This window comes from Aythya marila (assembly GCF_965140915.1).
Source record: "Aythya marila genome assembly, chromosome: 24".
NCBI lineage: Eukaryota > Metazoa > Chordata > Aves > Anseriformes > Anatidae > Aythya > Aythya marila.
In genome coordinates this window covers 5,559,592-5,584,686 of record NC_139065.1, presented here as the reverse complement: position 1 = coordinate 5,584,686, position 25,095 = coordinate 5,559,592, and the positions used below count along the sequence as shown (strand labels likewise).

The 25,095-nt window shown below is 47.7% G+C and overlaps 2 protein-coding genes across 2 annotated transcripts; both read right to left on the bottom strand.

Moving 5' to 3' along the window:
* Window positions 1–204: 204 nt before the first annotated feature.
* On the bottom strand, window positions 205–13,686 carry LEMD2 (LEM domain nuclear envelope protein 2). Its single transcript, XM_082778291.1, has 9 exons — window positions 12,244–13,686; window positions 10,918–10,958; window positions 10,133–10,208; window positions 8,784–8,860; window positions 8,054–8,133; window positions 5,528–5,673; window positions 4,392–4,493; window positions 4,198–4,300; window positions 205–3,060 (listed from the first exon to the last, which is right to left on the bottom strand). Exons 1-9 carry the CDS (start codon window positions 13,658–13,660, stop codon window positions 2,910–2,912), a joined length of 2,193 nt encoding a protein of 730 aa, XP_082634417.1. The 5' UTR covers window positions 13,661–13,686; the 3' UTR covers window positions 205–2,909.
* Window positions 13,687–19,002: 5,316 nt separating this feature from the next.
* MLN (motilin) lies at window positions 19,003–22,974 on the bottom strand (the record flags this gene model as incomplete). The annotated part of the gene is made up of 4 exons (XM_082778494.1): window positions 19,003–19,077; window positions 19,784–19,892; window positions 21,264–21,368; window positions 22,858–22,974. The coding sequence occupies 4 exons, from the start codon at window positions 22,972–22,974 to the stop codon at window positions 19,052–19,054; spliced, it is 357 nt and encodes a 118-aa protein (XP_082634620.1). The 3' UTR covers window positions 19,003–19,051.
* Between the last annotated feature and the right edge of the window lie 2,121 nt (window positions 22,975–25,095).

The following is a 25,095-nucleotide window of genomic DNA, read 5'->3' as shown; positions in this document are numbered from 1 at the left end:
TATCCTCCCTTTTATAGTGCCTTGCAATAGACTTGCTTAGAGAGCATTAACCCATGGGACACCAGGAGGAAGTGTGGTGCCTGGTGACAGACAACAGCCCAGGAGCAAGGGCAAGGACGTTGTCCCACTCCAGCGCTGTACCCCACACCCTCACCACCTCCTAAATCTTCCTGCACCGTCACCTGGCATTTCACACCGTGTCCCCCAAAAAAGGCAAGCTAACCACAGCCTAAGGAGGTCCCAGCACCCAGGATCAGCAGCAGCTTGGAGCAGAATCAAGACTTGGTGCAGAAGCTCTTGTCACACCCACTGCACGAGGGATCTGCCTTTGAGAGAACAATGGCAAAACGTAAGAAACTCGAGGCACCCTCAGCCACTGCAGACTGACTGTTCCGTCCCATTCCCCGCTTTGAGTAAATGCTTTACAGCGGACCGCAGGAATAGCGATTAAGCTGAACTAATATTTACGGTTCCACAACACCCAAAGCTGTCACTCTCTTCAAAACGCAACTAAACAAGACAACTGCCTTTCATCCTCACCTCTACTTAATGCCAACTATTCCCAAAACACGGATTTAATTTGCAACCAAACATTTGATACTCCTGGGCTATTGCGCTGAGATCACCGAGCGTCACAAGGATCCACATTGTCTCATTAGGCTGTCACGCAATCCCCATACCATCTTCAGTGTTATACTTAGAAACTGTCAGCTCTCCAGAGCAGGAACTACTTGATCTACATGAGCAGAAGCATTTGGAACAACCTGTGACTCCTCAAAAAAAAATAATAAAGGTAACAAATCATTTGTAATAAATTTATTTTATATATTGGCTTACAAAGCTAAATTGAACGTGTAATAAACAGCACCAAGCCAGTTAAATTTATTCTACAAAAACAATTGTAATACAAAAACATGACTGCAATGCTTAACCTTTCACTCCGGGTTTGGACGGTTAAAAAAAGTTAACCCAAAACCTGCAAACATTAAAAAAGGCTTAAGAATGTAGGCACTGGTGTTTGGAAAGATGACAGCAGTGAAGATCTCGTTACAACATTTCAGAAGAATCAAGGCTGCCTTCGCTTTATTCCCTGTTTAGTGGTTAATGCCTTGAAGACAGCTGTCGATTCTCCTCTTTTGGTCAAACACCCTACCTTTGCAACCAAAACCGAAATACAGGGATAAGAATCAACTCTGTTCAGGACACCTCCCACGTAATGCACAAGACCTCCTGTGTTTTGTTCCTCTCTCCACCCATTTTGGCTGATGTCTAGCAGGAGGCATGCAAGGAGTCTCTGCCTTCCTTCCGCTGCAGCCTGCAGGATGCACAGTGCAACACCCCACCAAAACCAGCAGCGGGGGGAAGAGGTGCAGACTTCATACAGGGAGGTAAGCAGGGATTGGCACAAGGAACCAGCCTTCCACGTGGCATCCCCAACCTGTAAACCAGGCAGGAGAGCTCTGACAGCCATCCTAAGCTTACCTGCCAGCACAAAGCATGGAGAGGAAGCTCTCCACCCATCCAGCATCAGAGATGAACGCAAACATTCACATGGTACCCAGAATGGTAAGATTAAAAACATCTGCTGGTTACATGGGTTCAAATATCTGCTGGCTTCTCTCTGCAGGTTTTACCAGCTTATGCCAGAAATGAATTTGGTCCCTGCTGTCTCAGTGGTGACTTGGACAGCAGTTTTATAGCACTGGGAAAAGTAGATTAACAGTATCTCTGCCCAGTCTAAGCTGCCATGCACTGGAGCTGTTTTCTTTGGAAGAAAAAAAAAATAAACACACACACACAAAAAAAAACAAAACACAAAAACAAAAAACAGTCCTTTGCTGGATATAAAACCAAACTTAAGTAATTAAATTATGGCAGATACAAAAGACAATGCCTGCAGCATGCACAGAGGATTGATCGCTGCTCCTTGTACCGGTCGCGAGGCTGCAGGAACATTGACTTGGCAACCCCTGCACTGACACTCCAAGCATTGTAATAGCTCTGCTCTGACACACAGCACACACATTGCAGCTGCCCAGGATAAACATGTACATTCAGCCCTAATAAACTTTCCAAAGCTGCTCTTCAATAGCCCACAAAGCAGTCCCTTTGGCTGTAGCCACAAGAAAGCGCTTTCTGATACTTCCTATATTCTTTGCTTTCCACCCAAATTCCCCCCACCCCCCAGAAAACATAAAGCACAGAGATTGCAGACTTAAAAAGTGAAGCAGGATCACAAACGCTCCTCCATCCCTCCCTCCCCAGCCCAGCCCAAACCATCAAGGCACATCAAACTGCCCTCCCTCTACGACGACCTCCACCTGATTTTTTTTATTACTCATTTTCCCCATTTTTGAAGGGTGAAGTGGACACAAACATTCTCCCTTTAAGGAAGCAGCAAGTGCTTTCATCACTACCTTTGTACTGATAAAATCAAATTCTAACAAAATGTATCTTTACTGCCACCCTAATGTTTCCATGGGAAATGTTAATCTCCTTTAAACACATTCCTTGATGGATGTTGCCACCAATTGGCTTTTGCAAAATTGAGGTCAAATTTTAAAAACCTAACCATTGTCAGAGAGATCCTAAGTCTCTTGATATCAAGTATAAAAATTTGTTCTTTTTAAAAAATTGTTTTAGGCATGCTTGCCTACAGAAGCCAGATATCTGCTGGAAGGCTTTGGTGTGATTCTAGCTTCCCACCAGCTCAAGCCCATATTCTTTCCGAGCCAACATTATTGCCCTGAATTTTTGTGTGTGAAGATTTTCAGAAAGAAGAGCAAACAGATACGTGCAATCCCCAACCCAAGGAGAGTAGGACCGTGACCTGCTCTTTCCCACTACCAGAGAAGGGACTGCCCCCTTGCAGAGGAACATATCAACAGTTGCTCAACTTCTGCTCCTCTTTAGTGTTCTGAATCTGAGACGTACGAAGGCTGAGTCCATCTCCATACTAGCATATCCTCTCCTGCTACCCTGTGTGACTCTGTCTGAATCCGTGACTCATTTGAAGCCAGAAACTCCACAGCTCTGTTCCAGACCCGCTTCATTTTTTTTCTGCAAGAAACAGCGACAAAAAGAAAATAAATTAGAATTGTATCTTTATTGTGCTTTCCTGCTCACAGCCATTGTGGCTGCTGATCAAGCTAGGGCTGGCTTCCTCCTGTTCCCTTTGCAGACAGCAAAGGAGATTAAACCAGAATTCTAGTTTAGAGGTGATTTCAGCTCAGGACATGAACACACGAGTCCTGCCAGTGGGGAAGATGAGACCCTCTGGCAGCACAAGCAATTGATGACTGCCCTGGATTTCCAGCCCGCTTCATGTTGCAGAGGCACTCGATCTGCAAGCTGCCGCCACCCCCTTGATCTCTCCCCTGCAGAGATCTCTCAGACCAAGGAGAGCAAATTGGAGTTCACTCCAGTTTCGAATCAGTTTTCTAGTAATTCTGGGCACCACATACACAGAGATCAATTAAAACCAGCTGAAATAACTCCTTTTCCTACTGGTTGTATTGTGACTAATACAGAGGGAGAGCATTTAAGACTGCAGCGCACACAGCATTCTGTGCTGTCAGGCAAACAAAGCAACGCCATTTAACCAGAAGGAAAAAAAAAAATCCTGCAAAGATGAAATAAGTGGCATGTAAACCACCAAGAGCCAGGCTGCAGCCCTCTGGCCTCACCACCACCTTGACCACGCTTCCTTTTCAAAAAGGCATCAAAATCACCTATCAAAACCACCATCAAAACCAACCACTTCAGAAGAGCCTCCCAATACCCTATTCAATTCATGTAAAGTTTTGCCCTAAGAAGTGCAGCACCTTCTGCAGAACAAGATACAACGGCTCAGAAAAAGGAGAGCACCCTAACACAGATCGGATGAAGGAGAGAAAATAAGATGCACCATGCCCAGAAAAAGCAAAATCCACTTACTGTGTAACAGAATAACGACAATAAAACCGTGTGACTGCACAAAATATCAGCCTCTGGACTGTCATATTAATCTGCAGCAGGTTGAGACAAAGCCTGAGTTATGTCAAAATCCTTTATGAAGTGAAAGGCCAGACAGACTTCTTGCAGTCCAGCTTCCCAGCAATTGTCTGCTCATGGTCTCTTAGCCAGGAACTGTAGTTTTGAGCTGAGGTGAATAACATCGTGCTGACAACGCTCCTTAAAGAACAAAGTTCAGCTCACCTGCTCTGAGGAGGGATGAGGCTGTCCCGAACGTGGAGGATGCCGACATAGGGGTAACGCTCCAAGTTACGTTCCCATTCCTTGTAATGGTCCTGGACAACGGCTAGAAGGCAGGAGGACAAAACAATGAGAGACCTCAATGCTGCAGAGAGGAGAACAGTGCTACCTGGGTTTAGAAAGCTACTGGATTCTACCTATGATCTTCTTCACCATCTCATACATGGCTTGCTCCTCTTCCTCCATCTTCCGCCAGCGGTACCTAAGGAAGATCAGGATTCCCCAAAGAGTTACCAGACCTAGAAGAATAGAAAAGAAATAGAATTCAATACTGACATCTGCGTACATGCTCAATGCTAGCAGTTTTATTTTTGACACCTCCCTGGAAGCAGCATTCTTCCTGCCAGCTACTCAGGCCTGCTTGGAACTGAATCCAAGCATTTCATTTTGTTCACCACGGCCGCTGCACCCCATAAAACTGTTGGTACTGACAACACCTGCAGCAGCAGAACATGCGTGCATGTGGGAGGTGGTCAGAAGGCCTCATCACAGACTTTTTCTCCCCTACTAGAAACCTCAGCATGACCACAGGGCTGTAATTGTCTAAATCCCAGAGCTCTCTCCTTGCTAGAGGCCTCCCCCACAATAATCACTTAGGAAGACTGTCAAGCTCCACTGCTCTGAAGATAGCTTCTTGATAAGGAGATAAAGCCTGGGGCTCCAGTGCCAGCCTGAAATTCAGATCTATAGTGAAGGTTTAGCATTGACAAATGTCCCTGTTACAACATGAGCTAACTTTAGCATCTCAGTCTCTACAATAAACATAACTATCCCCTTTCACCCCCACCTTGTCTGGCTAGATTATCAACTATTCAACACTCATCTCTCGTTATCACCTTGCTCAGTAAGACTTCTGTCTCAGCTGGGGCATGACAGACTATTCCAATAAAACCTGTAACACTGGAATGCTACAAGTCATTACTAAAGAGTCCAGAAGACTTTGTAGCCTTGTGCACAAAGAAAAAGAAAAAATGAACCTTTCAGGTAGGTTAACGTACTTATTTTGCAGACCACAGTAATGGGTACTTGAGGAATACTCAGAGAGCTAATCAGCTTGCTGATTTAAAGTAAGTGTTAAGCACTCACAGCACAAGAGCAGGTCCACAGGTCTCTCTCTATTGCCAGAACAAAGGTTAATTAGAAATTAACTCATCAGCAGATTTATTTCACCTCTGTTAGTAATTTCATACAGCTGGAAAAATGTGTGAGCACATGCGTGTTCATCTCTACAGCCAGCAAGGGGAAAAGCTGATTAGAAACACTGACAACTTACTCCAGAAAAACAGGAAAAGGTTCATGATGGCAGTGACCACTGCCCGACGGAAACGGCAGCCAAGACCCATCTGAGGATGGGCGGATTCGAGACAGACCACTTGCTCCACCTTGGTAACTGGTTCAGAAAGGTCTGTGCCTCTCAACCTGATGGGAAGAGGCAGAAAATCTTCAGTGAAGAGAGAACACACTCCAACTGCAGTCTTTAATCAAGAGAGGGAGAACAAACAGACTGCAGATGCAGTAACTCGTTCTATACACCACAAAGAAAATACACCAACATCCTTGCAACTTCTCTTTTCCAGAACATTTTGGGACTGGCTGCTTAGCAAGGAATGGATATGGCTTTAGAAAAGGCAGCAGGGCTGGAACTCCCACTGGTAAACTGAAGTCTCCCTCTGCAGACTCTTTGACAGCACCTCTCAGCGTGTAGAAGATTAAACTTTAAATTGGATTCCCACCTCCCAGCACAGAGAAATGGAAATGTTTACTGAGTCACTCATCAGCAATTGCAGAGAGAGCAGTTGAGGGAGACTGCAAATGTCCACAGAGGTTGCGCTGTTTTCCTCAGTACAGATGAGCATAAACAGTTTAGCTAGAAAAGTGACAACACATCAACTGTATCTGCAGTGAGAAACAGACACACCCTCAGAAAGCATTCACGGCAAAATCGATAACACATCCTCCTGCAAAATCACTCGTCCACACCTGCTGCGCTAGCCGATATGCTTTTAACTCCCTTCTTTATATATAGATCTACACTGATGTGGTTTCCTTATTAGATACTCTAAGCCAACAGGCATCAAGCAAACCAAGTGAGAGCCATCAGATTCAGAGGAATTAGACTAAAGGGGATTTCATTTTTTTAAGCTACTAATTCATTCTAGGTTTGCAATGAATAACCTATTAGACAAAGACATTTTCTCAATTTACTAGCGCACAGCTCACAAACTGCTGACAGCTTGTATTTGGTTACTGGATTCTACAGTAGCTGGAGACGCACAGTTGTTTCCCACCCCTTGTCTTATTTACAATCCAAATTCCATGAAAATATTTAAAATATGCAGGAGAATCACCGAGTGCAGAGCTCATTTTCAGTTCTGCCTCTCAGACTAGCACCTAGAAAAATAACCTCACGTAGCGTTTGCTAAAAATGCCACCCGCAGGTTTTTAAGCATGCTGAACACTCGTTCTGCACGCTACGCAGACTTCATGAAAGTGGATCCATTTGGCGAACAGCCGGCAAAATTGCTAATTATGAAAATAAAAAAAATGGAAATATATCGTACCACAAGGCTCCTGACACGAGCACTGCTCCCGTATGAAAATATAAATTTGAAAACTCTGGATCCCAGCCCACCCACAAATCCGAGCCTGCCACCAGGAAAGCAATATCCTGTCCTGGGAATTTGCCACACACCAGGAATCAAAGTAGTAGACACTGTCTGATCATTAAATCACAGCAGCAGCCACCGAAATTTTTTTAGGGAAAAAAATAAAGCAGTGGCAATTCATACAAGCTATGCCCATAAGCTCTAGCATTACTACTGTAATGCTACAATTCATTTAATCAGAGATACATTCAGCAATATTAAAACGCAAACAAATGTTCAACTTCAGAGGTAACATACAGTGGAGGCAGCCCACACTTCCCAGAGGCAGATAATAATGTCTGTGGACTCTGGATAACAGTCTTTCATTAGATTATGGCCTGAATGTTGTGTTTTTTCACCTGAAGAAACTAGTATTTCTGCCATTTCTCATGTACTGAAGTGGGTGGTAGCCAAGAAACCCAAAAGAATAAAGCCCCACTGGTGACTGACCAACCCCTACATAGTCCCAGTTTGTTCCTTTTAACATGTACTGTGTGTTCTGCCAGAAAGACAACTGACACTAAAGAAAAGATACCAACCATTCAACAATCTATTTCCTCTCTTCCTCACAAGAACTTCCTCCAAAGGATCCCAAAGCATGTGGGCTGTTACCTACTGAAGAGAACGTTTCACTGACCTAAATAACTCGATCCCTCTGGTCAAAGGATGCAGTTCTACACAATACTGAAGCTCTGGCTACAGTAAGAGTACTGAAGGAATGCATTATTTGGGCAAAAAGTGGGTACATGGGCATGTTTAACATGAGTACTGTAGTCAAAAGACTGTGAGCAAGACACCAGGACCATTACTTCTAAACCCTGCAGTAAGCACAACGTAGCAGTTGAGAGCCACAAGCAGCCATGACCTCAGATTTCTACTTCATCTGCGAAACAGTGTGTTCGTGAACGCAATGTCCCCCAGCACACAGGCTGGGAAACACGCTCAGAAGGAATGTCTGCAGTTGCCAATCTCTGCAGCAGGACCGTACGTTTTATTTGGAATCTTGCCTACCAAACACTGACAAAGCCAATCTCAGATTATCTTTGGAAATCTAATGAGGAATGGAAGCATTTTGTGCACACCACACAGGATGTCAAATTACGTAGCAGCCAACACCAAGAAACGAGATTTTGAAACAGTGGGTTTCCACTTACCATATTCCTAAATCCTTGTTACTGTTCAGTATCCAGTGCAGGGCAGCCTCAAACTTCTGCGGGGAACTACCAGTTATATTCTGCACAGAAGAATCCATAAGAAGATTGGTTCTCCATTCATTTAAAATACCAAATAACATTATTTTATTACAGTAGGGGGAGAATTTATTCTATACAGTCTGTCCCTAGGTTAATTCTTATCATAATTCTGCAAACCGAAGGAAGGAAAACTACGTCTGAAGCTTGGTCTGGACTAAAATCTTCTGACTCTGGTAGATGATGCATGAAGCACTCTGTAAAATAACACTATCCCAGACTGTTAAGACTAACCACTAAATACAACATAATCTTACTGACAGTTTACCATGAAAGAAATGGAATGCTAGATCAAAGCAGTCTGTCTTCTGACACTTTTGGGTATAGAAAAATCTTTCTTCTGCCCAGCCCTCAATCCAGGGAAATTTCTGGTTTCACAAGACTGATGACTATGGCGAAACAACAAACCATTAAGTTAGATTTACAGGGGCTGAATCAGAGATGTAGGAGAAGATTATTTTCAAACGAACTGCTGAGAACAGGACTGGCCAAAGGGGAGACTAGAGATATGGGAAAGAATCAAAACAGGATGAGGAAGTAAAACAGATGGTGAATTGCTTTAGTGTCTATTATTTATTGCCTTGTAAGAGACTAAGCACTACGTTATAACAATAGCTGTTCACAGCCTACTCACCACCACGTGATCCCTTGCTTCACTAACCCAAATGCATTTGCTTTTTAGATTCTCAGGGTTTCCGCATTCAAAATTACCTGGTAAAAAAGTCAAAGAGAAATCATGTTTTTTTAAAAAAGCCTTCGAACACTTCAGAAGCACACTGAACTGTCTATAAATGCTACCCTTTAAATTCAACTATAGCTCTGGGCAAAATGATTACAAGGTGGGATTTATATGGTAGGCAGATAAGATTATGACTATTAATAAAACCCTCAACCACTGCATATAGGTTGGAAAGGGGCAATCAAACCTCATGTTTCAGCGTGTGAACTACTCTGCGCAGAACGAGGGGAAAAAATGCCATTTCTTCCCTTTGAGGAGCATGTAACTGCCTCTCTGACCTAAAGCCCTGCAGAGGGGCTCTTTCCATCAAGCACCAAAGACTGCACTGCTGAAGTTCCAGATTAACACACAAAATGCTTCTAAGAAGCCTATAGCCCAGCTCTGCCTTCTACACAGGCAAAGGAATATTGGCCAGGAACTTGGGTTTCTACATCGTGCTTCACAAAGCTGACTAAACAAATGTGCTAAGAGACTATGTAAAACTGGTGGGCATTTCACAATACGAAGTCTGGTTTGAAAAGCTTTAGCAATTCTATGAAATTCCAGTTATCTAAAGGATTCAGCCCTGCTGAGGTCTGAAATCTGAAAAATGGAACTTATGCACCATCGCTGATTAACACTATTATCTAAAAACCACCACCAACAAAAAGGTTTTATTTGTCCACTGAACTTCTAGCAGCCTTCTCCATCACAAAATACTAGTAATGGATTGGACTGGCACATATATGGTAGAGACTGGCTAACTACTGCGTGGGGTTAGCTCCTCAGCCAAGTGAACCTGCCTTACTCAAGACCGAGAAAACACAGAAGCATTCACATAGTCAGCTACCACACTTCAGCAGAGAACTGGCAAATTTCTTAAGTCGCTTCAACTCCATTTGTAGGAACACGCTGTAAGTTTATACTTACTGGCTCTGAGTGTCTTGAAGACAATTTCAAGATACTTGTAGAAAAGAACCATAAAGCTGAATATTTGTACCTCAAGTTCCCAATACATCAAGTGCAAGGAACACTTGCTCCACAAGAGCACAGTGATATAAGCGCATTAGCTAAGCACTGTTCAGATTAAAAATAAACACATCTTTTTCTATTTTTCTATTACCTGACTTTCTCAGAGCTCCTCAAGTGGAACTGACTGTTCTGCAAACCCCTCTCTTCAAACTAAGGTTAAAAACGTCCAGACAGCTGGGAGAGGCAGTTTGTGGAACGTTCACAAGTGCTTTATAATGACAATTGGAACTCACCGGCTTGTATGGACAAGTAGTTATACAACTCATGCAGTATGTTCATTATTATGTCCTTGTGCTTGGCTTGACAGAACTGAAAGTCAGAAACAGGTAACGAACATGAATAAACTGGCAGCAACAGGGCAGCAGTCAGACTAGCTAAAAAACATCAAAATGAAATACCAGCAGTGGGGTTTGGCTCAGTTCTGCATCACTAGTTCAAATTAAGCACGCCTACAGCAAAGAGCTGCAGTTTCTGAGTCAAAAGTGAGCTTGCACATCCTGTACAAGTGCCACTGACTCCCCCAGCTCATTGCCCAGGCTGCACCACAGACACCCCCTCAGACAGACCGCAGATCAACTCTGCATGCCCCAAACACCACAGGAGACCAACCATAATGCTGAATCCAACACATTTTTTTTCTCTCAAAATAATGCATTATGATAAAAAAAAAAAAAAAAAAAGGCTGTACAAACAATTTGAAATGAAGTTCAGGGAATTGGATTAAGTCTTGCATTGTTGAAGCTGAACACAGGTAGGGCTTTGTCTGTAAACCAATATTACTTCTGTTACAACTATTAAAGAAATTGATTCACATAATCAGGAATTTAATTTTTTATCTTTCAGAGTCTCATATACAATCCCAATTTAATCTGGCCCATTAATTCCAACTCATGAAATCAAAAGATAGAACTAATAATTTTATAGTGATACTGATAGTGGTGGAAGCTTCCCAGAATAATTACTCTTCTGTGAGAATCCCCAATCCCCAATACTTGAAGATAAATAAGTATATGCTTACATCATCTGTTCTTTTGTCACAATCCACATGCAAAAGATTAACTACGGGAGAGAAGAAGGGGAATAAAAGTTAGCTGGCTGCAAAACAATAGCTTTGATCAAGAAAGCAATTATGTCTTTTAAAAAAGGCTCTACTTTCAAGTCTGATTCTGCTGTTCTTAATTTACTTTGCACAGTACCTTGCACATTCAAAGCACTGCTTTGGTAGGCAGTGCTGAAAGCAAAACAAATAGAAGTGGTTTTGTATCAGGGTGAAAACAATGAACCCCATTCATCTGCAAAGTAAAAATTGTGGCCCAGGTGTTTTAACAGCTCCTGTTTAAGTAGATGCGAGTAGATGAGAACTTGCACTGATCTTTTGCAATCTAGTAATGCCACCCACTGTATGCCACGGTCACCTGACATATCACGGTAGTAACAAGGATTTAAACTGAGACTTTGCAAGGCAGAAGCAGCAGGTCTATTTCACTCGGAGCTGTTAGTTCTGCAGCTTATGGCCTCTGGTTTAACAGCTGCCTCCTGCCCTGACAATTGGATACGGACTGGCCACGGGTTGGTCATACACTCCCTTCTAGCACTGTTAACTACCTGTGTACTTAAAAGAGTGCTCAGCTGTGCTGTATGACTTCTTGCTTTAAAGTATCACTGGTTTAGCAATTACCTAACAACGTCCTAAAGGGCCCATCAGAAATTCAGTGACATTGGATAGCTTTATTCTGGCTTTGAGGAACCAGGACACATCCTGGCACACACAAAGCGCACAAACATCTACAAGCAGTACGCCCAGTTTCAGTTCCAAATCAAAACTCCTCGTTCAGTTCAAAGCCATAAAGCGTCAGTATTTCAATTTGCTTTAGCTGGGGAACTCTGCTCTATAAGCAAGGCAATGGGGAAGCCCGTTGTCATATCCCACTGAAGCTCTGCCACACTCGAGGTGCAGAAGTACCAATTCCAACTCTGTACTTCTCTGCGGTCAGTGCTTTGCAGAGTCTAACATTAAAACACGCCACAGGCAGTTACACGGGCATTATGTGACACAATGGACAGTCATAAAATACTTCCTAGCAGGAACGTTGCTCTCCATAAAACCTGGGGTTTTGAAAAACTGAAGGCCAAACTCATTTGAGCGGGGAAAAATAAGCACACACTTGACTGACTTTCAATGACACTAACAAGGTTTCCCAAGGACAAGGGGAAAGGGAAATAGGGACAGAAATAGAGGTGTCAAGTTATGGCACTGATAATGATAAATCTGACGGTGATAGAAGTAATAAAGGGAAATCATGAAAAGTAAAGTTTAAAAACTGGATTAAAACAGTGCACGTACAGTTCTCCTCTCCCTTGTCAAGCCAGCCTGACCCAATCATCTTCACCATGAGGATGCCCAGAAAAATCATCAGCAGCACAAAGCTGGCAAGGAAAAGGAACTTGGAGAGGTAGTACTCGAGGCCTTTGCCCTTTCCTTCCGTCCGCTGCCTGGGGGTTGTCCGCAGCAGCTTCGTGCGGGGCGTTATTCCCTGTCCTGCTGCCGATGCATCCCAGCGGCTGCCCGAGGCCAGCCCTGCATTGCTTGCAGAGCTCCAGGGGAGCCGCCGGGCCAGGCCCCCTGCCCAGCCGCCAGGCTTCGGCTCCCTGTCCTCCTTCCTCCGAACACTGGACAGCAAATCCTCTTCCCCTCTCCCAAACTGGTGGCTCAAGCCAGAACGTGCCGCTGCAGATCCCCAGTGGGTGCTGGGCGCTACCTCGCTCTCCTGCTTCCACCAGCTGTAGGAGGACAGACCCTTCCTATCTCCTGCTGCCTCTGACAGAGACGGGGAGCTCTGCCCTGTAACTCGTCCTAGCGACGCACCCCAACCGCTCCTAGATGGCAGGTACCCGCTCCCATCGCTGGAAAGGGGTTTGGAGCTCAGCCCCCCACTTCTGCTTGTGGATGTGCCCCAGGAGGATTCGGAGCTCAGCCCCCCGGCCCCATCCAGGGATGTCCTCAGTCCAGCCCTGGCGCTGAGCCCCCCACCCCTCTCCACAGATGTGCTCCACTGGGATGAGGAGCTCGACTCCCGAAACCCATCCAGGGACGGCCTAGACACTTCGCTGAGCCCCCTGCTTCTCTCCACTGAGCTCCCCCCAAACACTGAGGAGCCCGAAACCCGAAACCCATCGGTGTCCAGCGCTGACCCCGCACTCAGCGCTCCCCCTCTCTCTGCAGACGTGCCCCATGGCGACACGGGGCTCAGCCCCCCAAACCCATCCAGGGCTGGCTCTGGCCGAGCCGTGCGCCCCCTGCTCCTGTCCTCGTCCAGGTACCACTCGTAACCGGAGCCGAGCCCCCGGGCCGAGCCCCCCTCAGCCCTGCCGCTGTACCGGGCCCCCCCCCAGACCAGCCTGCCGCCCTTCCCTGAGGCCTCCCTGCGGGACACTGGCGGCTGCCCCCTCTCCTCCTCCTCGTCCTCCTCCATCTCCTCGTCCTCCATCTCCTCCTCATCCTCCTCCTCCTCCTCCTTCTCCCTGCCGCTGGGGCTGAAGCCGAGGCGAGGCCGGGAGGGCGAGGCCTGCTGCGGCCTGCCGGCGCTGCGGGCCGGGCTAGGCGGGGCTCCGCGGCCCCTGCGCTTCGCCGCCGCCACCTCGGCCCGCAGGCAGCTCAGCTTCTTCACGTAGACCTTGCGGGTGGTGTCGGTGATGGGCCCCGGCCGGTAGCCGAGCGCCACCAGCTCCTTGCGGAGCTCCGCGTCCGTCAGCTCCGCCATGGCCGCGGCCGGGCTCCGGGCCTCGCCGGAAGGACTCGGCCGACGAGGAAGCGCCGCCGCCATCTTGGGGGGGGCTCGCGGCCCCCTCCGGGCGGCCATGTTGGGAAGGGCGGGAGGGGGCCTCAGGCGGTGTCCCTCGGCCCCCGTGGGTGGCGCCGTATGAATAGAGTTACCGAGGTTGGGAGAGACCTCCAAGATCATCTGCTCCAACCATCCCCTGCCACCACTGTCCCCACTGAGCCGTGTCCCCAAGCACCAGCCCCAACCTCTCCTGGAGCCCCCCCAGGGACGGGGACTCCCCCACCTCCCTGGGCAACCCGTCCCAACGCCTGCCCGCTCTGTCTGAGCAGAAATGGCTCCTCATTGCCCACCTCAACCTCCCCTGGCACAACTCCAGGCTGTTCCCTCGGGTCCTGTCCCTGGTTATCTGCGAGCAGAGGCCGACCCCCAGCTCCCCACAGCTTCCTCTCAGGGAGCTGCAGAGAGCCATGAGCTCTGCCCTGAGCCTCCTCTTCCCCAGCCCAAACACCCCCAGTGCCCTCAGCCTCTCCTCACAGGACTTGTGTCCCAGGCCCTTCCCCAGCCTCATAGCCCTGCTTTGGGCACACTCCAGGGCCTTGATAACCTTCTTGTAGAAGATTGTGCAGATCGAGTGAAGGTGCTTCTCACGGAGGGAATGGTGCTGCCCACTCCAGGAGAGGGGACAGGGGGAGGAACGGGGAAAGCAAGATGAGAGCAACCTTATCATTCCCAGCCGACCAGTGCCACTGCCCCATCACGCTGGGAGCCAAACTGCACTGGAGCGAGTAGGGGTGGTGAGCTCCTCTCGCCTCGCTCCAACCAAGCTGTACCAATTTTTGACACTTTTAGGGACATTTATGGAGTAAGAAGTGTCTTTCCCTGCCACCTGCCACCCCCCTACACATGTTTTCCTCATCCCTTTCCTCTCTGCCAAGTTACAGTCGTTGAACTGGCACCTGCCAGGCGGGCTGGCACTTTGCCACCGCTTTGGGCAGGATCAGGATCTGGGTCCTGGGGATTTTTGCCGGGGAAGGAGGTTCCTTACGTACTTGAAGCCTAAAAAGGCAAAACCAAATGTCAACTCAAAAATTTATTTTGGCACAGCAGTGATGTACAGTAATTGCTTTTTCCTGCTGCCGCCTGTAAAGAAAGTAATGAAAGTGGCTGAAATACTGTGGCTTAATATCAGAATTTAATTAAAGATAATGAAAAAGTGGTGATGAATGCTTGCAGACTGTCTGTACATTGCTGTTTTTGTGATCGACAGATGATACCAGAGCCGTGGAAACATCGCAGTGCCACAGGAGTGGGACCTGTGGGGAAGGGGCTGTGGAAGAGCCCTGGCATGGCTGCCTGCCACTCACAACTGTGAGGATGGAGTACAGAAGGACACAGAAACCTCCGCTGTGTCCTCAGCTTAGATGTTGCATCTTGTACAATTCCAGCAAGTGAGGGCATCTTTGATTTTAATGAATGCCTTAAATACAAGGCAAGTCAGCGAGGCTCTCAGCTTCCTCTCGCCCTCCTTTCATGCTCACTTTGCTGTCGTGCCCTTCGTCTAATTCAGGGCATCAGACAAGGCTTGCCTTGCTCTTCCTGATTTATGTGAGAAAGCAGCAACGAGATACTGAGATTTGTTAATCTGGTTAGCAACAACAAATATACACTTAGTAGAGGCCAGGGAGCCCATTAAAAGAGCATACTCCGTTCCGATGGGAAGTGTGAATGTGCGAAGCCGAGCCTCCCCTGCTCACTAAGTGGAAAGCACAACTGACAGCTAATAATTTGGAGTAGTGTCTAATGTAAATACAGAATTAGAATATGCTCTTAGTACACAGTTTCTGAAAGCTCACAGCTTGCAGACAGTTTGGAGAAGCTCTGCCTAGACTTGCAGATGCATGCTGGTATCTAAGCATGAGCTCATACAAGCTCATGAATTAAGTGAATTTATCTTGCTTGAGGAGAGCGGAGCAGAGCAGAGAAGAGCACCACTCTTCATCTTCATTTGCTTCTGGAAGTCAGGGAAGTTGCAGCAGTTGGCCCAGCATTGGTGACCTTCACAGTGGAGAACATGGAAGTGGTGTTTGAGAGTTGGAGGACTGGGGAAAAGTTGTGATTCTTTTGCAGAAGGGAGGTTGGCAGGACCAATGCTCAGCAGAAACAGATGTCTCCTTGTGGAGAGAAATCCACTGCCCCTCTTCCTTCTTCCCTAGCAAGCCAGACCCTGGGAACATCACTGCCTTCCCTAGACGTACCTGGACACCATGGAGAAGGAGGCAGGAGAAGACAGCCTCTTGGAGATGACAGAGGGCATAGCCCCATGTACAAACACCTATTTGTTCCCATTATCTTGCCAACAGTGCTGCTGGTGAGGTTGACAGTGGACCCTCTGTTTTGTGCAGCCCCTCCATCAGCCACACAGCTCTGGGCAGCAGCAAAGGCTGCCGGGGCGAGCACAGCCCTGCCAGTGCTGCAGATGGGCTGTGATGCTCAGAGATCCTTGGCTAAGGAAAGCCAGTTCCCAGCCCACGGTGGGAATATCTTGGCTCTAAATATCCTGAGCTGGCTGTGGGAAGATGGGACAGTGAGGACGGGACACCCTCCACCTGTCCTGCTAGCCCAGAAGCTGTCTTAGGCCAGCTGGCAGTGACTCAGCTATCGAATGGGAAGAGCAGGAGTGCCATGCTGTCTGCTTCTCCTCCTGAAGCACCAAGACAGGAGTGGTAAAAGCAGAGGGGTAGAAATAGATCTGCACCATCTTTACACAGTGCCTTAAGAGGGGAGCGTGCTGCATCCCAAAAAGCAAGTCAGCAGATGACTGCCCACCCCTGACAGAGGGGCTGCCAGAGAAACCGCCATCCCACCCCCACCTCTTATCCCATGGTATTTGGGTGACAGTCCTGCATATGCCACTAGGGGAAGTGTCAAATCTTACTTGGGAGCCGACTGTGCCGATTTAACACCCTGTCACTCACAGCCGCGGCACAGGTGTGACCCAAGAACACCACTTCTTGTCCTCCTCGTATGTCGTGTCCTCAGCCTGACAAGCTTAGGTTAGAAAGGGGGTGCCACTTTCATCCTTTTCTCTCATTCTCCTCCTTTCCAGCCTCTCTTCCCCCAGCTGTTCATCCTGCCATGGGACTTGTTTGGTTTCTGGAGCAGCAACATCTTCCTACCTGCTTGCAGGCATGGACTTCAGCGCTGCTGGCTGAGCCATGCCAAAGCAGCCTGCTGGGGGCACTGTGCATACAGATGTGTCCCGCGATTTGGAACCCCTTTTTCTTCTTAACCAGATACATCCCTGACTGCAGGAGTCATGTTTGGGAGGGTGGTTGGGGTGAATATCTGCTTTGTTCCCACTACTCAAGCCTGCAAGTTGGAGGGAATTTTATTCCGAAAGCTGAAGGCCCCCTTGCACTTTGGTGTAAAGTTATTGCTGCAGAACAAGAGAGAGGGTTCATATGGTTATTGTCACAAGCTGCCATGCATCCCACAGCTCATTTATACCTTGGTCAACTGGGAATAGAGCACAACCAAGGACTGGGGTGAAAGCAGAGCTTGCTGCTGCAGCCCAGCAGTGGCTTGTGTGGGTCAAAATCGAAGATCAGAGGGAGACATCCCAGTAAAGGCTCGTTTGTGGATCTCCTTATAGAAGGCTCTGCAGCGCCAATCTGCATGGAAATGGTCCAGGAAGCAAATCCCAGAGGCTCACGTTCACTTTCTTATTTACTTTTGCCACTTATTTACTTTTGCTTGCCACTGGGTAACATTCCTTCCTACACAGCATGGGGAGCCAGGAAACCCCCTCAGTGAAAGAGCAGGGCAAGAGGGATGCTAGAGAGACAGCTCCGACCTGCAGTAGAGCTTCTGTAGGGATCTAAGAAGCAGCTTGCACTTCAGGTGGAAACTATCCATGTTTTTTTTCCACCCGCCATAGCAGGGCAAAATTAAGCCTAGGGTAAGGATTTAGGTCTTTCAGAAGTAATGAGTGCCCCTTCAAAGCAAACAGCCTCGTCTCTGACCTTGCTGGACACTGGTGTAAACACAGTGCAGCTCCTCCGGTGATTTCCATGACAGATTTCCCATGGGTATCACTCCACTGCAGACTGATTTGCACTGGCTGAGCTCCGAGCCCAGCAAGACATACAGTTGCTTTTATTTCCAGCCTAATGGAATGTATTATTTTCCTCCTGCTCAGACTCCTTTATAGTGCTTCCATAGCTCAACCTGCCTCAGCAATAATCCCTGCAAACTTCCAGTTACACCGAGCTGATCAGTCTATTCAGTAGGAGTATACCTTCGAATCAAATATTAAAACCGGAATCCACTCTGTGCTGGATGTTGCATTATACATCGGGAGATTTCATTTCTCCTAAGGGATGGCTTGCAGCAGACAGTGCACCAAGGAGCTAGAAGCGTGTATGTGTTGTTCTAGCACAAACACAGCTATTTAAATGAGCCTCAGTAAGAACAGAATTTGCGTTAGGTTGGGAGGATAAAATTGGATTGAAGTCGGATATATTCACATACGTACCATTCATCTCATCAGTCCTTACTTTACATATGTTGGATTTCCTGCTGCCAGTAGAGAGGAGCAGCTCTAAAATAAGCCAAAGGTATGTAAATGGAGAGCAATATGTTCAAGTGGAATTACGATGTCACATAGAGGTTTGTTTGAGAGCCAGAAATCGGGCCAGAGCTCTGTGTCATTTCACACTGTGTCTGTTCACATCATAGCTACGGGTGAGGTGTTCCCTGCAATGCTGTTTAGATGCGTGTAGCCTGGCTGAGCAACAGGGAGTTAAGATTGCAGGTAGAAACTGCACATCAGGACTCCGGTATTCTCCCAGCCGTGTAGGAGAATTGCCCTGCTGTGTCTGGAGCATTGAGCTGGGTGGGAACCCACACCCAAGCTCCTCAGCCTGTGCTTCTGTCCCTGGTTTGTCCCTGTAAATGTTCCTCAGTTTCCCTCTTTGCCAAAAGGGAAGGTTAAAAGCTATTAGTCCACGAAGATTAATTACTCATGTGCTGCAGCATGCTTTGTGCTTCTCAGAAGGACGTGATTTCTCTAGAACTGGAAACCCTCCCTCTCGTCTTTCCCACACTTGCTGCTTGCCATCTGGCTGAGATGCATGCAGAAAAAAAAAGGCACAAATCCTCCATTTAATTATACTGCGCATTTTATTATCTCACCTCAGATTTTGTTGTTAATCTCTTTTACAGATTTCGTTTACATAAGTGGAGTCTTTCAGCTTTAGCAAGCTGCATCGCTTTCTCTTCTGATGCTGCAGATATCAGTCAGCTAAAAAGCAAAGAGGAAAGAACAAGTGTCCTTAAATTTATCATTCAGTCTTTCCCAGGCTTTCTATATCATTTTCTCCTTCTCAGCTCCTCACCTGAAAAACAAGGAGGCTGAAATCAGCACAGGCCAAAGTAAAATAACTCCCCCAGGGATAACAGGGACTCTGTTGTCTGGGGTATTTAAGCCCAAATCAGACAAAGGTTCAGTGATAATACTAGTGATAATCATTCCATCACTCCTGAGGCTGGAACAGATGCATCCCCCCCCGCCCCTGCATTTTTCCTTTTGCAATTCCTATACACTAAGAGAAAATCCCAGGGCTGGATTTGTTAGCACTCAAGACCTTGAGCTGCAGCCAATTCACCCAGTGTTAAGCCCCAGTGCAGGGAGCAAGGTGTCCACACCTGCCTGTGGGTGCCAAAGTGCCTCACAGCTTGCATTACAATTCTAATGCAGCTAGCATTGTAAGTGTTGTTGGAAATTACACCCTAAAGACTGAGGACTATTGGGGAGGACTAGGGAGGTGGAAAGCAGGGCTGGGGAGAGCTGCTGGGAAGTGTTGCAATGCTGCTAACAGTCAACAGTGGCTCTGGGGCCAGGACAGCACCCTAAGAGAGTGTATAACCTTCCCAGAAGGGAACCGCGTGCATGTGAGTGGGTGGGGTATCTGAGGACTCTGTAAAGTGAGCAAACATGACACAAAAGCCCTTCTGAGGAATATAAATATCTCGGTGATGATGAGCTGCTGAGAGGAGGGAAAGGCAGAATTCCCAAGGCAGGAATCAACCTTCTGACAGTACCGTCTGGGGTGTCCTGTAACACCTCCGCGAGCAGTTTCTCCAGGACATCTTGGTATTTTTCCAGCTGCCTCGAGATGAGCCACATCCCGGCTTTAACAGGAACAGCTAGCTGTGGAGGAAGCAAGAAAATCAGGAAAGGCTGAGGGGAGCAGAGGCAGGCAGGTTTGAGTGCTTCGACCCCACTTTGCTCAAGTCAGTAAAGGGTCTAATGCTGATGTGAGATGATCCTTGCATGGGGAAAAGCAACATTAAGTCAACCCCACGTACTGCAGTGCAATCTTGTGCTGGTGAAAATGCCAAAGTTTTCATGCGTTGGAGCATCTATGGTCTGACTCAGAAATACAGAGAAAGGCACCTACCGGCAACAGGCTGCAAAGAAAAATCATTTCTGCATCTTAAAATCCCCCACTATCTCATACCTTTACCCTTCAAGACAGCAGCTTTACTGATGCTGGCGAAGCATCCTGCCTTAGAAAGGGCTGAGGAGGAGACATCGCCCTGCCTCCAGCCTGACTTTGAGCCATGGCTCAGATGTGCTAGAGGTAAATAGAGCTGCTCCACTCGTGGCTGGAGGCACGGGAGGGCTGCAGCGTCTGGGGAGCATTGGACAAGGGATGTGCCAGCTGTTTAATGCTTTGAACTGCAAATCTTTGCTGTTTAAATCCTATTATTGATCATCGGTGTACCGCAGTTATGAGAGCACTTGCACATCGACCTGTGTCTTGGCCAAACTCCAGGCTGGCCCCACTGCCCGTCCTGCTGCTTGGGCTAGACCTAAAAGCTCCTTTGGCTGGCAGAAGGCAGCTGCGCTGAGCACAGGAGTGGCTGCATCGACCGGGCAAAGGGCTCCCCGTATTCAAGTGGGAAAGTGCAATTTTCGGACTTAGCTAACCAAGTAAGCGTGCCTTTGAGGGCTTAGACTGGCACTTAAATCCCTAAAATTGGCAATTTTCTGCTCTATATACAGGCTTTGGGGGGTGCAGCTGTACAGACCCAACTTTATAAATAAGATCCTGGCAGTGCAGAGGACTGAGATGGGAGGTGAGTGACACCAGACAGCTGATCCGGAGCTGCCTGAAAGAGTGACAAGTTAAAACCAGACCTGAAGCAGAGCTGCAAATTACTGCCTTGCAGTTGGCTGGCGTTCACTGAACGGCGGAGACAGACCTCATGTTGTTTCCATCTTCCCATGCTAAGGGAGAGGCCAGGCAGGTCTGAGGGGTGACCAGGCTGCTAAACCTCTGAGATAATTTATGGCTTGGAGGTAAAACCTTTCTCTGGTGCATCCTTGCCTGGTTGCCTGGCAGAGCTGGTAGGAAATGGGTGTTATTGCTTTACACAGGCTGTGAACTCCCTAATAACACCCTCTGGCTTCTCTTGTGGCACCTGGTGGTCACCAGGCCCCATGGAGCAGCCCTTGGGCTGTCAGTTCTCCCCCACGTGTCCCTATGAGCTCTCAGAGTCGCAGGGTTCAACGTACCTGGATTGTTGTGACATCTGCGCCAGCCTGCTCAGCGAGGCCTTCCTCATCCAGCTGCTGCAGCGGGGTCAGGGATTTCTTCTGCTCTCTGTTCCTCTCCTTTTCCTGCAACCCCACAGCAGAGAGCAAACAGGGAAGTGGTGCCGTGTGGCAGCTTTGCACAGGTACCAAACCCTCTCTGCATCACATCGACAGCCACGGAGCAGGGCAGAAAACCAGAGGGACTGGCGGTCTGAGCGCTGCCTGCAGCATCCTACCCTAGGGCCACAGCTCATGGGGAACAGAGCTGCGGTCATCGTGGCCTTGGGGATTGTAACTGTGATATGCAGGAGGGGCTGCAATGCTCAGTGTAAGGCTGGGTTATGGGACTGCGGGTAAAGCTCTGCAGCAAACCTGACACTCCTGGATGACTGCTTTGATCCGTGCAAGACACTGCTGGCAGCAGGACGTGACAGCTGAGCACACCGACCTCACGCAGCCATTCCATAGGCTCAGTCCTGGTTCTTTTCTGTCTCAGTGGCACCGAAGTTTAACAAAAACCTGCACAAGCTCATTGCAAATGGAGAGCTCTGTGCAGACAACACATATGGCCAGACTTTCTTGGAAGTCTGTAACATCAGTTCTTTCCCACTTATGGGGCTAATCTTGGCTTCAGGACCCTTCCTTTCTTCCTACCCCAAACAGAAAAGCCAGAGTTGCTTCGGGGTATGACCGACAAAACAGGATGAAAGATACAGCGAAGGCTGTGCTCAGCGCCATGCTGACTGCTTGCTGTGCACTCGCTTTGGTTTGAACACGTGCTCGGAGGAGAAGAGGCAGCCTCTAGAAGAAAGCTGAGACTGATTTCACCCACGTACCTCCAGAAGCCCCTCAATCACCATCAGACACATAACTAAAAGGGTGACGATGTATGAACTGTCTGGGGACTGTGCGTGGGTCCCCATCTCCTCCTTCAAGGAGGCTGAAGGATGTCTGTGCTCCCCATAAGAAGAAATCACTATCCAGTGAGCAAGTAGGTGTTGGGAAAAAAAAGATTCCTCCCCAGTATCAATGGATTGTGTCGTGCGGGGGAAGCTCCCTTTGGCTGTGTTTAAGGAGAAGATGCAGTCTCTGAGGCTGCCTGCCTGACACCTTTCAACAGTATTAGTTTCACATCAAAAGAAAAAACATTCTCTCTGCACATCCCAGAGGTGACAACCATCTGGAGGATGGTTAATTATTTGTTACAACAAAAAGACCCATCAGTATGATGATGGGAGGCTGCAGCTTCTCTATAGGAATCACAGCCACTAGCATGGAGGAAAGAAAAGCAAGAGCTGCTAGCAGCAGATGATGTCCCGCACGGGTTTTTTAGTTTTTATGTAAAGGAGTCCAGGCTCTTCTTTAGTCTCAAGTCTTGGAAGTGTTCTCTGCCATCTCCTACCACTATGGGATGAGGAGGGACTGCCACTCTTAGATGTTCTGTCCTAACAGAGGGGGCAGACAATGGGATCAACAGTGGCATGGTGTACACAGGGCTTGGGAGCAGAGGGAGGAAGAAGCCTTCCTTATGTTTTTCAGGGCTCCTGCCACTGCAGGACATCCCATGAGTTACCTGCATCTTTCGGAAGTCGCTCTGGGTGAAAAATGGCACAAAGCCTTCAGTCTGTTCAGCCAACATGGACACCACGTACACCAGCAGCAAACTGGCCATCGCCTTCTTCGAAACCATCGTGAGAGCCTGAACAACACAGGAAGGAGGGTGCCGGGGTGATAACAGAGAGGGCCGTTTGACAAGAAATCCCTTCGGCTTTTCATCAGCTGCAATCTAATTTAGCCACCAGCTAACTAAAGGTATATTTACTCATCCAGTTGCTCCTAAGCTGAGAATAGAAGTGCCTTGACTGACAGTTCTCCTCTCAAACTATTTCTTGTAAACAGATTTGTTCTTGAGCAATATCTCTGGAGACTGAAAGCCCAGCCCTTCAGTACGGTTAAAGACTCCCTCTGTTCTGCAAGCTTTAGCCCTCCAGCTGTAGTGGTTTAAGACCTCCACACATCCAGAGCAAAACACACGCGTCAATCGCACTGACAGCAAGGGAGACGGTGATGCTGCAGGAGAGAAAGAACTTACTACAGCTGTTTTGTTAAATTTTGTTTTTATATCCCTCACCCTTGAAAATCTGCACCGATAGACCAAATCCTTTAATAAGCCTCACTGGGTTCAAGAGAGCTGGGAAGGGTGTTTGCCAGCCCTGCTGCATAAAAGTCTGGTATAAAGGGCTTTAAAAACTACCTTCTGAAGTGATTTAACAGTGACTTTGCATTGGAAGAGAACTTATATAAACATTAAATGCTCTCTTTAAATATTAAAATATTCTCTCTGGACGCATTTAATGAAGTCTGCTCTCACAGCTTAACTACTCTACCTGACTGGAGCCTGATCCTTAATTAGTTTCAGAAACCTCTCGGTTTGGACATTATTAAAAAGACATTGTTAGGTCAAATTTGACCCCTAAATTAGATTTCCCATAAATATCAGCTAGTATTGAGCTGGAGGCCAGTGGAAGTTAATAAATATTCCCTTCCTGCAGCACTTGCCGGTCACATCCCCCAGCTTCGTGCCAGGCCAGGGGAGCTCCCATAGCAAGTGAAGGTGGCTGCAGCCCCACTCCTCTCCCTCGTCACTGCTCTGCACCCAGGAGAGGGCATCTCATCCCTTACCACTCACACCAGGACAGAAAGCCATCAGGAACGCTCAGAGATCACCCTGGGAGACCTCGCGAAATGGAGCTGTTGCTGGAGTGATCAGAAGGGGAATTTCTCAGGCTCTCCCCTTGTAATACAGCATGTCAATATGCATATGTGCTGATAATGCGGTGTTATCTCCGCAGCATCAATCTTTTGTGTGGTTTCATTTATTCTAACGCTGCAATGAAATACTACCACATACAAAGAAATAAACTCAGTCACCTCCTTCATCTCGTATTGACTAGCCCTTTGTGAATTGATTCTCTCCCTCTTCCTCCAGAGAAACACCCCCGCACATTACTCCAGTCAAAAAATATCTTTTCTGAATGTCTATTCCTTATTTTGTAGGCAGGACATGTCTGTCAGACCCGAGATCTCCGGCTCAATGCCTCTCCAGGCAGATATGTACCTTGTTGTTTGTGAATTTGCTTCCCAGCTACAAAGAGAAAGCACAAAGCAGGAGGATCCCAAGTTCAGCATCAGCACAACAAAGCACCGAGGTCACACGAGGCTGGGAGCAGCATTGCCCAGCTCGGCTTATGCCTGAGTAAAGCGGGAGTGAAGTGCCAATTTGAGGGCAGGAGGGGTGAACATCCACCTGGTACTGGTGTGAGAACAGTGACAAGGAAGTGGGTTTATCAGCCAGGCTCTGTCTTCCAATAAATAAATAAATAAATAATTAATTAAAAATGAAGTTGTTACCATCAATAGGAGCTGTACAAATACATGTATTTTTCTTCTTGGTCTGTTTAAAGCAGTTTCCCAAGTGCAGAGGGCACCCAGGGCTTGCCGTGCCTCTGCAGCACTCTCCAGTGTCTGCTGGGTGCTCACGGCAAAACAAGAAGGCAGAAGGTGATGGAATCAATGCTTCCACCATGTGTTAAGAGCCGAAAGCACCTTTCCCCTTATTTAAGCATTGATTTCCTCCTTCTTTGTCAGAGCTCTCTCACGTTTAGCAATTGCTGCTGAAGCCAACGGGTTCTGGTGCCACCAGCACCCACCCGAGCACCCACGGGTCACCCCACCGAGCTGGGGAATGGAAGCACAAACCACACACCTACCTGGTGAGCGCAGCCCGGGTGCTGGAGGTCAGACCTCTTCT